The 17,566-nt window shown below is 36.3% G+C and overlaps 1 protein-coding gene across 1 annotated transcript; it reads left to right on the top strand.

The window, feature by feature from the left end:
- Positions 1-607: 607 nt before the first annotated feature.
- On the top strand, positions 608-17,226 carry LOC100637673 (dynein heavy chain 6, axonemal-like). Its single transcript, XM_011406490.2, has 46 exons — positions 608-780; positions 944-1,041; positions 1,203-1,366; positions 1,844-1,975; positions 2,035-2,114; positions 2,211-2,328; positions 2,524-2,637; positions 2,701-2,846; positions 3,231-3,453; positions 3,668-3,822; positions 3,871-3,952; positions 4,097-4,195; positions 4,244-4,369; positions 4,484-4,666; positions 4,730-4,819; positions 4,898-4,980; positions 6,536-6,620; positions 6,689-6,841; positions 6,890-6,988; positions 7,053-7,256; positions 7,396-7,521; positions 9,615-9,733; positions 9,822-9,935; positions 10,039-10,126; positions 10,218-10,310; positions 10,380-10,479; positions 10,763-10,842; positions 10,930-11,036; positions 11,117-11,243; positions 11,297-11,443; positions 11,680-11,862; positions 12,356-12,640; positions 13,131-13,308; positions 13,960-14,022; positions 14,076-14,176; positions 14,233-14,337; positions 14,479-14,593; positions 14,822-14,943; positions 15,195-15,365; positions 15,457-15,543; positions 15,599-15,691; positions 15,812-15,965; positions 16,012-16,166; positions 16,487-16,597; positions 16,798-16,909; positions 16,968-17,226. Exons 1-46 carry the CDS (start codon positions 623-625, stop codon positions 17,069-17,071), a joined length of 5,832 nt encoding a protein of 1,943 aa, XP_011404792.2. The 5' UTR covers positions 608-622; the 3' UTR covers positions 17,072-17,226.
- Positions 17,227-17,566: the final 340 nt, after the last annotated feature.

Below are 17,566 nucleotides of genomic sequence, written 5' to 3'. Positions count from 1 at the left end.
TGTAGTCTTTAGTGACAAATTCATCAGGACATGTAGCTCCAGGTTCAGTCATGTTGATGTAAGCTATCCTTGTCCATCCTCCTTCTCCACAGTCTGTGGTGTCCATTTTACAATAAACTGTATATGCAGTGCCATTTGGATACACAAGAGTGTAATCTCCAGATACTGCTTCAGGATTGGCTTCAAGAATCTCCTGGCATGATTGTGGCTCTTTAACATTTTCATTCTGGTTACTTGGACAGGACTTTGGCTGTTCTTTAGGACAGACAATGTGTCGCAAATGAAAACTGTCTCTGATAGTAACAGACTGTCCTAAGTTACTAATATTACAGCATACTCTTAGATACAGTCCTAATCCACCATGTTGATATGATCCAGCATTAGTACATTGAATGGACCTACAATAAGATCCTTCTCCTTTATCAATGATAATACAAGCCAGTATTAGGCTCAGCAGCTTTAGAAGGGACTCCTTCATTTTTTTCTGATTTTGCTGTATGCGATGATTAATGTAATTATCAAAACAATTTCAGTAATGTTACTATGAAAACAATATGCTTGTACACGTGTATTATTGAGCTTGTAACTGCTTAATCGTGCTTAATGGCCTACATGTAAGTCAATGTTGGGTGGCTTCTTGTTGCATGTATCTTGCTTGTTTATATGTATTTTGATTGTAACTAACTTTATAATTATTTTTTTGCAGGCAATAACTGTTGGTTTCTTTGCTGAGTTTCCTCAGCCAGTTAAAGATGCTGCAGAAGCTATTGTTAATGCTAGGTAGGTAAATGAATAGACTTACATGTACTGTATATGTACATGTACATGTACATACATGTAACTACACGTTCATGTACATAAGGATTGTTTTATTATTCTCTCATTATTACACTTTACTACTCTCTTTCATTTTGTCTCTCTCTCTCTCTCCTATTTTATTTAGTGTTGAGATATATGGCCGGATGAGCACTGATCTGTTACCAACTCCAGCAAAATCTCATTACATATTCAATTTGAGAGATCTCTCCAAGTGTATACAAGGTACATGTACATTATTATTCATGTTATGATTTTACTTATACATGTACGTTTATTTTGTGCCATTACCATTGTCTAAAATGTATTTTTTGTAGTCTTCCTCTTAAATTCTTTCCTTACATGTATAACCTTGTCACTCCTTCATTATTTCTCTCTCACTGCAGGTGTGCTACAGGCTGATCCTGGTGTCATTAGAGAGCATGATCACATTTTTAGACTTTTTTGTCACGAGTGTCAGCGCGTCTTCCATGACAGGCTCATCGACAAGACGGACAAGAAATATTTCTATGGAATATTGTCAGAAATGTCCTCAAAATACTTCTCTAAAGTAAGAGGAAATGAAAATTATTTTGTTTACAAATTTTTGCATGTTAAATGATATTGTGATATTGTAATCAGGGTTGGGGTCAATTATAGGCAAAAGGATTATATTACTATTACTGTATTACTTGTAAAAAATACTGTTTGCAATTACTATTATAATACTACAGTGGATTGTATCTCTATTACTATTACTATTACAGTTTTAATGTAATCTAATTACTATTACTATTATTGTTACTATTACATATTGTATAGAAAGAAATTTTGGAGGTAGTTAAATTTGGCAAATTTGGCATTTTAATAGCCATTTGCCAAAATAAAAATCCACCATTTTGAGCCATTATGCGCATGCTCAGTGGCACATGGCCACAAATTCGCCAAACTGAAATTTTGCCAATCACCAAAATTTAGCAATTCGCCAAATTTAACTCCCTTCAAAATTTCCTTTTATACAGTATTACCCCATTCCTGATTATAATAGGATGTTAGTGCTGATAAGTTTGAGGAGTCTCCAATATTGTTTGGTGATTTCCTAAAGATTGGTGCATCACCGACAGACAGAGTCTATGAGGAGCTTGTAAATACCAATAAAGTCATAAGTGTACTGGAAGAGGTACAGTACATGCAATTAAAATTACATTTATTATGTTATACTGTTGTTGCTATTTCTAGTATTTGGACGATTTTAATTTAAATTCATCCAAAGAAATGAAACTGGTTTTCTTTTTAGACGCTGTGCAACATGTATCAAGGTATGGTACATGCATATACATGCACATGTATCTCTATACTTACTTCTATTCTTAATTTCTTTCTGTCTTCTCTTTCCTCTCTTCTTTTATCCTAAGGATTGCTCGAATGGTGCGTCAGCCAAGAGGTAATGCACTTCTTGTTGGTGTGGGCGGTACTGGGAAACAAAGTCTTACAAGACTAGCATCTCACATGTGTGGATATAAATGCTTTCAGGTCAGGACAAGAGTATTAAGAAAATAGAGCAGTTCTTTAAACCACAAGAGTATAGCTACTCTTGACTACTATTACATTGTAATTGTGATTGATTAAAAATTGTGCTTTTCACATTAATTTTATTGTGTATGTACATGTACAAAATGTATATGTACTTGTTTTATTTGTTATCATTTTATTTACATGTACATGTAGATTGAGTTAACAAGAGGTTATAATTATGAAGCATTTCATGATGACCTGAAGAAGTTGTATGACATGGCTGGAGTGAAAGGAGAAAATACAGTCTTCCTTTTCACTGATACACAGGTACCTCATATAATAATCATCTCCTCTCATTGTTAATTCTTCTCTCTCTCTCTTTCTCTACAGATTGTTATTGAAGAGTTTCTTGAAGATATCAATAATATGCTTAACTCTGGTGAAGTCCCTAATCTTTTTGCGGCAGACGAATACGAACAAATTTTGCAAATGACAAGACCCAAAGCTAAAGATGCTGGCATATCTGAACAAGACAGGTATGCTGGGGTCTAATAAAAGTTACATGTATATGTATATTAATATTTAATATGATAAAGATTAATGTGTTTTTAAAATGGCCATAACTTTAAAATTTGTTATTGGAATCAACTCAAACTTTCTACACAACATAAGTACATCAATATGCATTAGGAAATGTAATAAAAATTTGGAGTGATTTCAGAGCCATTTTTAGAAAAAACAATGGACTGTAGCCTTGGATACTTTTCCAAAAATTTGTTCATTTTAAAAATATTTGTCTGAAACCTTCCACATAGCAATGCATACATGTATGTACAATGTATTGAGAAATGCAATAAACTACATTGTACATCTCTTTGCACTAGCCTTTTTTACTCCCTCACTCTCTCTCTCTCCTACAGGGATGGTATATTCTCCTATTTCATTAATCTAGTACAAAACAAGCTACACATTGTATTGTGCATGAGTCCTGTTGGTGATGCCTTTAGATCACGCTGCAGGATGTTCCCATCACTAGTTAACTGCTGCACCATTGACTGGTTTACTGAATGGCCACAGGAAGCACTTCTCTCTGTTGCTGAGACCTTCTTTGAGAATGTTGACCTTGGAGATGATGCTATGAAAGTAATGGCTGGAGAGAAAGGGAGGGAGGGAGGGAGAGAAAGGGAGGGAGAGGGAGGGAGGGAGGGGAGAGGGAGGGAGAGAAAGAGAGGGGGGAGGGAGGGAGGGAGGGAGAGAAAGGGAGAGGGGAGGGAAGGAGGGAGAGAGAGAGAGAGAATATTATTACTCGAATATTTGTTTCATTTATTATTACATTGTAAATTGTTCTTACAATTAGAACAAGGTCTCAGAGATGTGTGTTGAAATACATACGAGTGTGAGCTCAATGGCTGAAGTGTTTTACAATGAGTTAAGGAGGCGATACTACACCACACCCACTTCATACCTTGAGCTGATCAACCTCTACTTATCAATGTTGCAGACTAAGAAGAAGTATAGCTAATTAATTTTGTTATCATTATTTTTGCAAATTAATTTTAGACAATTGACAGCTGCTAGGGACAGGATAGCTACAGGTTTAAAGAAAATTCTAGAAACCAACGAACTAGTAGCAAACATGCAGGTACACATGTACACACACATCACTAGTAGATTCTAATTTCATAAGTAAATTTAATGTTACTTTAATGAAAGCTTGTGTTTCAATTAGGAGAAATTTTATGTACATAATAATGTTTTAATTATTATGTGTTAATTCTTTCTATAGATTGAACTGAAAGAGCTTGAGCCAGAGCTCCAGAAGAAATCAGTCGAGACCCAGGAACTGATGGAACGTCTTGAAGTGGACCAGGCCAAAGCAAACGAAGTAGAAACAGGAAACCTGTCTGACTAGTTTACTGATCTTGTTTGGTAGGTTAGAGTCGTCGTGAAATCAGAGGAAGCTATTGCGAAGACTAAAGCTGACGAGACTGAAGCCATTGCTAATGATGCACAGAAAGACCTGGATGAAGCACTACCTGCACTCGAATCAGCTAATAAAGTAAGTTTTGTTTTTTTTTAAATTTCTATGCTTCTCTTCCCTCGATCCCTCCTTTCCCCTCTCTCTCTCCGTCCCTTCTCTTTTTCTCTCTCCCTTCCTCTCTCTTTATCTTAGGCTCTCAATGCTCTTGATAAAAAGGATATATCTGAGATTCGTGTATTCACTAAGCCGCCCGATCTTGTTAACACTGTTATGGAGAGTATTTGTATCCTGTTTAACTCGCCACCAAACTGGCCGAGTGCTAAACAGCTCCTCGGTGACTCCAGTCTCATGAAAAAGATGATCGAATATGACAAAGTTAGTCTCTAATTATTTTTATAGAATTAATTACTATTTTTATTTATGCATTTCAATAAAAAGGATAATATACCAGACTCGACTCTTAAGAGGCTAAAGAAGTATGTAGATGATCCTCAGTTTGAACCTGATATTGTTGAAAAGACATCAAAAGTAATATCAAATACATGTACATCATGTTCATTAGTACATGTATACATGTACATGTACAATGAATTTCTTTGCTTGTAGGCTTGCAAGTCAATGTGTATGTGGGTGAGAGCAATGGACAAATATTCAAAAGTTTTCAGGACAGTAGAACCTAAGAGAGAGAGGTAATTAATGGTTTATTGATTGTGTGCTTTGTATCAAAGCAACTGAAAGCAAAACATTGAAAGCACTATCTATATTTAGGGTATTCACTGTTGTGAACCCACTGCCACAACATCCCTGTGTTATAATAACCTTTCCTTATTCAAATAAGATTAAACTTAATTGTGTTTGATAAGTAAATGTAATTTTAACTCATGTGCACTTCAAAATTTTTTTAGCTTTAAAATTTAGTTACAAGTGGTTTAGTTTAGCTCTTCATCAAGAGCACTTTCTTGCGGAGGCTCAAAGCAAGTCTTTGCATTAGTTGATGCAATGGTGTACGAAGTGAATATATTAGTAGCATTTGTAGCTTTTTCATTATCTGCCAGTTGCTTTTGCTTAGCAGGATTGCTACTAGTCCTTTTTGGACACTCGAGGATGAATATATGAACAATAAGAGAGACTCCAGCAAAGAGACCCACCAAAGGCAAAGTGACAGCACTCCACATGAAACCAATCATTATTGGTGTCTTGAATATTGAGCCAATCACTCGATTAATGAAAGACGGTACATACAGTATGAGGGACAGTATCGGATAGCTTACAAGTGGGAGTATTTCTCTTAGCACCTTCTTTCGTTGTTGCTCTCTTAATAATGGCTGGTGTTCATCCTCAGTATCATTAATCTCATTCCTACAGCAGCAGCAGTGACATTTATAAGCTCTGCATATTAATATCACTGTTACCACCACTACAGCAGCACCACAGAGTATTAGACAGGTCATAGCTACTCCATACAGTGCATACTGCTCTATTTCTCCCAGTGGCAGTTTGTTTGATGCATCGTTGTTTTTCCAGTTCTGTATCCAGCACCATGCTCCAGCCTCTCCATAAAGGTTGCCAATGAATGGTATCCAGCTAAAGAGAGCAGGACCAAGAAGTGACACTAGTACATAAGCAACTTCAAGCCGACTGTAATTAATGTGACAAACTGAGAAACAAAACAAGTGGAAAGTCAAGCAAAATGTGAACAATAGCTTGATCCAGACTGCATACTCTAGTACAAAAGCTTCAATGACACATATAGGATGATATACAGTTGTGTTCTTGTCATAGTTAATGAATATTACCTCCACTATGCATAATGAAGAATAAAACATGGCTGATAGGACTTGATAAATAGCCAACCGGTGGACAAAATATTTGTGAAGCTTGAACTTTATGGCCATGATCATTGCAAGGAGACAGACAATGATAGCTGCAATCCCCCCAGCACACAAAGTCATTAGTATGACATACTTTTGATGATGAGAAAGGAGAGCAGGGCTACCAGCAGAGTGATTGTTATCTTCTCCAGAACCTTCTCCTTCCATTCTTGATTACTATAGTCCAGGCTGGCTATAGCAAGACTACTTGATTACTGGGAGCATAATGTTTTGCCAAATATTATCATGTGATGTGCATATAGTTATGATAACAGTGATTTTAGTTATAAAAATTTAAGGTGGGGCCTACTTGTTCCTATCAATATATCATGCATTAGCAAGCATTAAAAATTTTTTTGCATTTTTAATAAAGGTTAAAGGTAGCAAGAGGAGAATTGAATAAAATGATGTCAGAATTAAAAGAAAAGCAAGCTGCCCTGGGGGAAGTAGAAGCAAAGGTTAGTATAGCTTCTTTCTCTCTTCCCCCTCTCTTTTTTCTCTCATTATTAATACTGTCCCTTCATAGATTGCTCAATTACAAGCTTCTTATGAGAAGAGTGTCGCTGAGAAAGAAGAATTAACTAAGAACATTAGACAGACACAAGCTAGGCTTCAAAGAGCAAGCAAACTGACTACCGGTCTAGCTGATGAACAAATTAGATGGAGTGAATCAGTAAAGGTGAGCACAGTTGCATTTAGCGTATTTTTATATTTCTCATGTTGTTAGAAATTAGATGAAGAGGTCAATAATGTTGTTGGTAATGTATTTGTTGCAGCCGCTTGTGTTGCTTATTATGGAGCCTTCACTTCATTATACAGAGAAAAAGTAACATACCCATACATGTACAATATTACCTTTATCCCTCTCTCCCTCCCTCCCTGTCTCTCAGTTAATGTTAAAATGGATTGAGAGATGTAAGGAGCTAGAGATACCTGTCTCAGATGATCTGAGTCTAATCTCGGTCCTAGCTGATCCTTATGAGATAAGACAATGGAACTCTAACGGTCTCCCAAGGGACAGTGTTTCAACTGAGAATGCTATACTTGTTACTAGAGGGAGGAGATGGCCACTGATGATTGACCCTCAAGAACAAGTAATATCTAACATTTTTAATATACAGTAGTAATGGAAGATAGGGAATAGAGAAATGCATGTACATGTACATGTATGTGTCCATGTAAATCATTTACATGTAGATGTAAGTACATGTACTTATTATTTTTGTCCTACAGGCCAATAGGTGGATACGTAATACAGAGAATAAGAATGGACTTAAAGTCATCAAACTAACTGATCCAAATTACCTGAGGACACTTGAGAATGCTATTAGGATTGGTACACCAGTACTAGTGGAAGAAGTAAGTGTTGTAATAATACTGGTAGCATGTAGTTACATTGTACATGTATATTAATATACATGTACATGTATGTAGTCATGTACAATATACTCATAACTGAATTACATGAAATGATACGATACAAAAGTACTCAATTATCCTCTGATACCAAATCCTGGTATTGAGTAGAGTTGTGACCACACCCAATCACATCTTTTTTGACGTCATATGGATATGATGGTCACACTTTTTTATAATTACAAAAATGATGGCTGATTTCCTAACAAATTTTAATCATGCATGCACAGTAGCAAACTACTCATTCAGTATGCTATGTCCTAACTCAGTTTGGAAGCAGCAGCATTGGAATTTGGAAAATGCAGCTACAGGTGTACGTCACCAGTGATGTATTATAATGATTAATTTTATGGAGACATGGCTGATATTTTGGCTGTGTTGCTTCATTCTTAAAACAGTCTTGCTCTTCCTGATAAGCAGTACAATAGCTCCTGGAGTCAACTAGTCTTCATAAAGGCCATCATTATCAGAAGATCTCACTCTGTTAGGAATCATCAGTTTGGGTTAGTGATGGGCGATTCCAAGTCTAAAGTATTTGATCCTTCGATTCCGAATGGAATCGTACTCGTATCGAAAGAGAAGTAGGAATCGTTTGAAACGATTCCGAATTAAACCACACCTAGCCACACCCTTTAATATTAATAATAGTTAATTAATCAGTAGTTAATACCTCAATTATTCATCATTATTGCATTTTTATTGCTGTAATTGATAACATGTGGCTTTGCACATGTGCAGATGTCATACTCGGAATCGGTATTCAATTCCATCGATTCCAGTCTCAAAAGTATTTGGAATCGAATGCAAATTTCTGGAATCGCCCATCACTAGTTTGGGTGCTCGATCAACCACATGTGCTTATGTAACATGAAATCATAAATGTCATTGCGGTTAGCTTTGGTATGTCATTGGGTTTATAGGGAGAACCCAGTTCTCAGGGTTCCCAAGGGCTGAGAGACCCAAGACCTGAGATCCTGAAGCGGCATTAGGCAACTAAGAACCTGTGAAAGTTTCATCCTTATCCCACATTCTTATAAAAAGTTATTCCAGTTTTTCTTGACCCAAACTCAGTATACTTGATATCATCAATACTAGAGATGGACGATTCTGATTCCAGAGTATTCAATTCTTTGATTCCAAATCAAATTATACTCATATTGAATGAAAAGTTTCAATTTTTTGAACCAATTCACTGGTTATCAGTACTCTTTAATTTGCTGGCTTCACCCAATTTTCTCTGGCATAATAATACAGGGTGACGTATCAATTCACAATATTTAATCCTTTTAATGCCAATCGTTCTCAGATATACCTGTTTTAGTGATTGATAATATATTGATGGCAATTTGTCAATGGTATTTCATAATACATTGTTTCAAATTTTTCAATATCGCCCAGCAGTGCCAGCATAATCATTATCAAGAGTGGATAATTATCCACTCTTTTCATTAGAGGTGGGCGATACGATACCAAAGTACTCATATATCCGATACCAGGCCTCCGATACCAAGTACTCAATACCAAATCCTGGTATAGAGTAGTGAGCAACTACGCCCCACCACACCTATTTCTGACATCATAATTATGGTCACACCCTTTAATAATTACAAAATGGCGGCTTATTTCTTTTCATTTTTATTAATAACTAATTATAACTTATTTGCGCATGCGCAGTAGCTGACTACTCATTCACTACTCGATACCATCGATACTGATACTCAGACTACTTGGTATCGGTATCGATTCGAAATTTCTGGTATCACCCACCTCTACTTTTCATTATTTAGTAATGTCAAAAACTCAAAATCTGAGACAGGGTTTTAGTTTAACCCGTTCAAAAATTGTATAAATGTCAAATTCAAGACAGTGATATAGGTATGGTAGACTTACCTGTGAAAGTGTGCTTTTATACTGCTTTTTTTGAAAAGTCTCTTGTGGGTTGCACAATTGTGACAATAGATCAAAGGGCATAATGATATTCATAAGCTTGTGCTTATACAGCTTCTTCCTCCCTCTCTCTCTCTCTTTCTCCTAAGGTTGAAGAACACTTAGACCCATCACTGGAGCCTATCCTTCTCAAGCAGACATTCATACAGGGTGGCAGACTCCTCATTAGACTAGGAGACAGTGACATTGACTATGACAAGAACTTTAGGTACACTTGAAGCACACTTGAAGCACATGTATAGTATCATATACAGTGTATCATGTACTAGCTGCTATATTTAATTATTGTTAAATAGGTTTTACATGACTACAAAGATGGCAAATCCTCACTATTTGCCTGAGATTTGCATTAAAGTGACTATTATTAATTTCACTGTCACTAAGTCAGGTCTTGAGGATCAACTGCTGAGGTAAAAATGCTGTTTCTTGCATATCTACGTATATAAATGTGTTCAGAGCTTACATGTACATGTATATTTACTTCATTAATCTTATTTATTATGTTCTCTTTAGTGATGTGGTGAGACTGGAGAGGCCAGACTTAGAAAAGCAAAGGAATGAACTCATTGTCAACATTAACTCTGCAAAAAATGAACTAAAGGTACAGCGTAAATACATGTACATGCATGTTGTATCATTTTACATTGTACAGTACTTTCTTAATGATTTAATAAAATTATAATTTTTGATAGAAAATTGAGGACACTATATTGAAGTTGTTGTTTGAATCGGAAGGGAATATATTAGATGATGAGAAATTGATAGAAACTCTTGCAGCATCAAAAGTATAATTATTATTAGTGGAGAAGAAACCCACTCTCTTTTATTCTTCTCTCTCTCTCTCTTTCTCTCAGAGAACGTCTGCACAAATATCAAAAAGGCTAGCTGAAGCTGAACAAACTGAGATTCAAATTTCAACTGCTAGAGAAAAGTACCGTACAGTGGCAACCAGAGGTACAGTACATTACTGTATGACCACTGCTGTTTGTACATGTGCAGTACATGTACAGTACATGTACATGTATGAACTGTACATGTACAGTACATGTACATGTATGAATTGTACATGTACAGTATATGTACATGTATGAACTGTACATGTAATGCCCATAAACCTTGATACAACTGATGATAGGATTCCTGCACTGTACTGTACGGTACACTTTAGCTCTTAAATTAATATCAGATTTTATTTTTAATGATTTTCTTGTTGAATTATTTTATTCTCATCCTCCAGGGTCAGTAATGTACTTTGTTGTAGCCATGATGGCTGATGTTGATCCTATGTACCAGTTCTCACTTAAATATTTCAGCAACGTAAGGAAGAGAGAGAGAGAGGGGGGAAGAGGAACATACATGTACATGTACATGTATTACATTTTATATTTTGATTCTATTTTGTAGTTGTTCAATTTGTGTATTGAGAACAGTGAGCCATCATCAGACCTACAGGTTAGACTGGACACATTGTTGAGGAACACCACCAGCTCAATATACACTAATGTGGCAAGGTTAGGAATAATAATTATACAATGTACATGTAGTTCAAACTCTCTCTTTCTCTCTCTCTCTCTCTCTCTCTCTCTCCCAGAGGTCTGTTTGAACAGCATAAGATTGTGTTTTCTTTCATGTTGTGTATTGACATTATGAGACAGGCTGGCCTCATCACTGATACTGAGTGGAACTTCTTTTTAAGAGGATCTGCTGGAATAGATAAAGTAAAGAGAGAGAGAGAGAAATATACATGTACATGTACGTACATTATTATTAGGAGTATCCAGAGAAGCCTGATGTCCCATGGTTGTCACTGAGTCAGTGGAAGACATGCTGTCAAATGGAGGAAGTCCTCCCTTCATTCAAAGGACTCTGCACTGACATTATAACAACTCCAGTCCATTGCACTGTTGGAAGATTAGAGGTACATGTGTACATGTAATTTGATAGACACTTATGAGGCTTGGGATGCATGTACATGTGTGTACATACGTGTACATGTAGATGTTCATGTACATATACATATACATGTACATGTACATGTAGGTCTGTCTTTTATATTTACATGTACATGCACATGTACATGTGTGGTATATCTTTATTTTTAATTGCCTTATTGATTGATACAAATTCTCTCTCTCTCCCCCTCTCTTTCTCAAGGTCCATGCTAACCCTCCTGATTGGGATGGTTATACTGAGCTCAATCCTCCTCCCCCTCCCTCTCCTCCTCCGGAAAGTGATGGTGGGGAACAGGAAGCCCTTCCCACTCTCATAGGTCACTGGGATAAGAGGTTGACTTCTTTCCAGAAACTGATTATGACAAAATCCTTCAAAGAAGAAAAGGTAAGCTTTACTACAATTAACACTATAATCAAATTAATTAGTCTAAGTCCAAGTTAGGTTGGCATTTAACCCCCTACCTGTTGATAATAGTTCTCCTTTTTTGTTCTTTTGATGCATGCACGTGTTCTTGCATTGCTTAGAAAATTTGAAATGATTAATCAAAATTTAATTTTTGATAAATTATCAAAGTTGCTCAAAAATATTTCGCCAAAATTGAAAAGAAGAGAATTCCTTATTTTTATAATTTTTACTGATGCATATACATGTTCTTATGTTGTGTAGAAAGTTTGAGCTGATTCTGATCGAAATTAATTTTTTATGATTTTTTAAGTTGCTTGAAAATTTAGTCAAACTTTCTTTACTAGTACAGAGTATTTTTTCAAAATAGCTAAGAGAGAATACTTTATTTTTTATAATTCTTCTGATTTACCTATATTGCATACATGTAGTAATTTTCAGCTCATTCTAATCAAAAATGCTACTGTATTTTTAGGTTGTGTTTGCTATTGTTGATTTTGTTGCTGAGAATCTTGGCAAATCATTTGTCGAGAGCCCATCCATTGATCTGTCAATTTTATTTGGAGACATGTCCTCCACCACTCCCCTTGTCTTCATACTCTCACAAGGCTCAGACCCAATGAGTAATTTCCTTAGATTTGCTAAAGAGAAAGGTTACATGGAGAGAATACACGCCATCTCTTTGGGACAGGGACAAGGACCTATCGCTGAGAAAATGATCAACTCAGCAAAATCCAACGGAGACTGGGTCTTCTTACAGGTACATTTATAATGACACTATGTGATGCATGTACAGTTCTTTCAGTATGTTTATTACTCTGTAATATCAAGAGTACATAATCCCTAAAGAGAGTATCCAACGGCCCTATTGAGGCCTGCTGCAAGTGTGTGGATTTTTAGGAAGTCAATCACGTTCCGTTCCGTAACTTCTGTTCCGTAACTTCTGTTCCGTAACTTCTGTTCCGCATACTTCAGTAGTTTTCAATCAATGTTTATACAGATGTGTTGTTATAACAACATTTATCATTGATAATAATACAAAAGTATCCTGAACGGGACTTCCTAGAAATCCACGCACTTGCAGCAGCCGAGATGGGCCCGTTGGATACTCTCTTTAGGTATTATGTACTCTTGGTAATATGCTTTGCTATTTTTTGTATCATTTTATGTGTATATATTTTTTACTGTGCTATTTTTAGTATCATTCTATTTATACATGTAGCTACTAAATTTTGTATTTTTATATCTAGAACTGTCATTTGGCTGCCTCCTGGATGTTGTCAATGGAGAACATTATTAAAAACTTTACTTCACCTGATGCATATGTTAATGATGATTTCAGGCTATTCTTATCCTCAATGCCTACTAGTAGTTTCCCAGTGTCAGTCCTACAGAATGCAGTAAAGGTCACCAATGAACCACCAAAGGGTGAGAAGAATACACTTATACTTGTAATTGTACACACGCATTGCATATACTGTATGTACATGTACATGTACATGTACTTGTACAGTAGAGTGCTTTAAAAAAGCTAAGTAGCAAAGTAGAGTACAGTAGAGAAGAGAACTTCGTAGGTAGTTATTTTACTTTGCTACTCTTTGTTACTCTTTGCTTCACTATGCCCAGAAAGTACTGCGGTACTACCCAGTCACATGTTCTGTAGTAGCAAGTCCTCACTCACTCTAGAGGCTCTCAAAGGACTTGAGGATGCTTCTCTTGGCTGTCTGTGCCCTCCAAGTCCATCTCTACTGCTGCTCTCTGCTGTTAGGAGCCTGTTTAGGATGATCTTCGCTCAATTCTACCGTCGAGCTACTGTTTGCTACTGACCACATGCGCTACTACCACTGTCACATTGGGCATGCGCAACGAAGAGCACCGAACTACCTACGCAACAGTAGAGTAACTGTGGAGTAGCTACTTAGCTTTTTCAAAGCACTGTACATGTACATGTACATGTACTTGTACTTGTACATGTATGGGGGGGGTACATGTTAGTGGTACATGTGCATGTATGCATACAGTACATGTACATGTATTTTATTGTCAATATAATGGCTTTTATTCTCCGTTTTGCTATAGGATTGAGGGCTAACATGAAGAGAGCATTCACTGAGATACAGCCATCCTTCTTTGAGGAAAACGGTACTCTAGTATAATTATGTTTGTCCATAATAAATAATCCCTTATCCTTATAGAACAAGGTATAACATGGCGTAAGCTTATATTTGGCCTCTGTTTCTTTCATGCTATCATCCTTGAGAGAAAGAAATTTGGTCCTCTGGGCTGGAACATAAAAGTATTGTAACCTTTCTCATCATCTTTATTCCTCTTTCTCTCTCCCTCTTTCCTTAGTATGAATTCACTGACAGTGATCGTGGCTGTGCGCTTGATAATCTTAAGATGTTCCTTGAAGATGGAGACATACCATGGGATGCACTAACATTTATTACAGGAGAGGTAAGACAGTGAAATGAACATGTACAGTAAATGTATATTCACATACATGTCATGTATTGGGTACAAGCATTTATTTATACACGTATATTTTACTAATAATACAATGTACACATTATTTCTTATTGCTGTTCTTATTGATAGATAACGTATGGAGGTCGTGTTACTGATGCTTGGGACCAAAGGTGCCTAAGGACTGTTCTTAAGAGATTCTTTTCACCAAAAACACTCGAAGGTCAATACAAGTACTCAATGTCCGGTGAGTCACTTATTCGGCTGCACATGTACATGTACATGTACCATTATACATGTACATGTAGCTAGAAATTATTATTATGACCCTAACTTTTTGCAAATTTTATTTCTTTAAATGCGCCTTGGCCTTCAATTTTCAGCTACAAAAATTTATAGCTATGCAATAGATTTATGATGTATGAGTATGGATGTGCTTGTACATGTACTTATTTTATTTATTAATTTCGTTCAGGTAATTATTATTCTCCTGAGGCTGATTCAATCAAGGTCTATCGTGATTTTATTGATGCTTTGCCTTATGACGATGATCCTGAAGTGTTTGGTATGCACGAGAATGCCAACATTGCCTTTCAGGTACACCACATCTAGCTGCTAATTCAAGCCTTTCCACTCAAACCTTTCTGTGCTGCATGTGCTGCATACTTCCCCACTAATATGTACATGTGTACATCCACACCATTTTCCTCTCTTCTATTTCTCCTCTTCCTCTCTTCTATTTCTCCTCTTCCTCTCTTCTATTTCTCCTCTTCCTCTCTCTCTCTCTATCCCTCCTCTTTTTCTGTCTCTGTCTCTATCTCTCCCCTCTCCTCTCTCTCTCTTTTTAGACTCAAGAAACCTTTACATTAGTAACTACAGTCCTTGATGTGCAGCCAAGAATGGCCAGCAGCGGAGGAGGAAAGACCAACGATGAGATTGTGTATGATTTAGCTGAGAATATCCTTCAACGTATAATGGATACACTTGATCTAGATAAAGCAGAGCCTTCATTGTTTGCTGTAAGACGCTTTGAATTAAATGAATGATAAAATCGTGATTTGAATGCATGTATTTAGCATGTGTACATGTACATTATTTTTTATTGTTTAGACAAATGAGAGTGGTCAGATTAGCTCATTATCTACTGTACTCAGTCAAGAAGTTGACAGATTTAATAATCTCATCAGAGTTATTAAGGTATGTCACTATTATAGTGTATAATTGCTATTCCTCCTTCTCCTTCCCTTTATAGAGCTCATTAAAAAGTATCCAGAAAGCTATCAAAGGTCTTGTAGTAATGTCTGAAGAATTGGAAAGAGTGTACACTAGTTTCTTAAACAACCAGGTAAGCTACAGTACATGTACAATAATAGTATTAAAGTACATTGTACTTAATGGGACATCACTGCATCACCACTCAATAGCAATCCCTTACATGTATTACTGTGTTGATTTTACCATACAGGTCCCAGGTTTATGGGCTACTGCTGCTTATCCTTCTCTTAAACCATTATCGTCCTGGGTCAAAGACCTAGTACTCAGGCTAAACTTTATCGAGCGATGGATTCTTATCGGCTCGCCTAAGTCTTACTGGATGTCTGGCTTTTTCTTTCCACAAGGTTCGTAATAATAATAATGGAGTTACTATCCTCTTCTTTTCAATAGGGTTTTTAACTGGTGCACTGCAGAATCATGCTAGAAATTATAACCTACCGATCGACGAGTTGAGCTTCAAGTTTACCATACTCCCTCACTATCTTGACCAAGAGGCTTTTTATGCTGCCTGTCAGAAAGGAGAGGAAGAGAAACTTGTAGAAAATGTAATAATAATACCCCAATATGTTCTTACATGTATTGATGTACATGTACATGTATATTATAGTAGTAAAATGTAATCCTGACAAATTATTTACATTTGTGTAGATTGGCAATGTATAGCTGTTTCATTTTAGATTCATAATATCTGTACTATGGCTAAACTCCCTTTTAAATACAATTCATTGTCAATACTTCCATACTTTTATACCAATGCTTTTATACTTTGATACATATGGTCTATACTTTCATGCTTATTACTTTCATACTTTCATACCTTCATATTTCAGTACTTATACTTGGTTCTCTATTTATTGTACTGTAGTTGGAGTCTCCAGAGGATGGTGTATTGATCCACGGGTTGTTCATGGAAGCAATGAAATGGGACGATGACTCGATGCAAATTATTGACTCTGTGCCTGGAGAAATGAATCCAGTAAAAGGAGAGAGAGAGAGAGGGAGACAGAGAAGGGGAGAATGAAGGAAAGAGAGAGACAAAAAGAGTGAGAGAGAGCTAGGGGCAATTATACAAAAATGCAAGATGAATAAAGATAACAATTTACTATCAATGTTTCTACTTCCTCCTGATATATATTTTTACTTCTTTCTTTTCCTCTCTCTCTCTCTCTCTCTCAGTGTCTCCCTGTCACTCATATGGAACCGAGAAGGAACCACACTATTGATCCTAGCGATTACACTGCTCCGCTATACAAAACAGGTGCAAGAGCTGGAGTCCTATCAACCACAGGTATAAACGTTACCTCTCAAACTGGCCACTATAGTACTCATGTGTATCCTCTGTGTAGGTCATTCTACTAATTTTGTTGTTGCGTTCCAATTACCATCCAGTAAGCCTCAGGACTATTGGATATCAATGGGGTCTGCTTTACTGTGTCAATTAAGTGAATAGGAAAATGAAAGATGTGTCATGAAAACAATTTTAACACACAGAGATATGATATAACTACATTGTATAATTGCAGAAAATTTTACGGTATTATAGTATATTAATGTACATACAACGCAACCTTATTACTTAAAATAATTATGATAGTCAAACTAAAATTAATTTTAATGCTAAAGTTTTGAAGCATCCTCAGTTTCTTTTCAAAGCATTAGCTTTCAATGGCTAAAGGAACTGGCGTGTGTGATAAAAACAAGTCCAGCTGTTATCATTATAAGGCTCCAGACTTTACTAAAGTATGGGATAATATGAAAATAAAACTTAGATGTAATTCAACAAACAAAAATCTTTCCGACCATCACAAACTACTTTTCATCTCTTTCTTGTGAAGCATCATACCTATTGTCACTCTGATAAGCTCCTCTTTTTGACATTATTGTATTATAAAGAATTAATGGAGAGAGAGAGAGGGAGGGGGAGAAGAATGAACTATAAGTACAT

The sequence above is a fragment of the Amphimedon queenslandica genome, unplaced genomic scaffold (genome assembly GCF_000090795.2).
Source record: "Amphimedon queenslandica unplaced genomic scaffold, v1.1 AMPQUscaffold_13339, whole genome shotgun sequence".
NCBI lineage: Eukaryota > Metazoa > Porifera > Demospongiae > Haplosclerida > Niphatidae > Amphimedon > Amphimedon queenslandica.
Note: the sequence above shows the minus strand (reverse complement) of the source record. Positions and strands in the feature narration are given on the sequence as shown.

Coding starts and splice junctions, on each gene's coding strand:
- LOC100637673 (XM_011406490.2), top strand. CDS start 623: ATGTTGGGTGGCTTCTTGTTGCATGTATCTTGCTTGTTTATATGTATT. Junction 10,127..10,217: donor CTGCAAAAAATGAACTAAAG/GTACAGCGTAAA, acceptor AATTTTTGATAG/AAAATTGAGGACACTATATT. Junction 15,692..15,811: donor CTAGTTTCTTAAACAACCAG/GTAAGCTACAGT, acceptor TTTACCATACAG/GTCCCAGGTTTATGGGCTAC.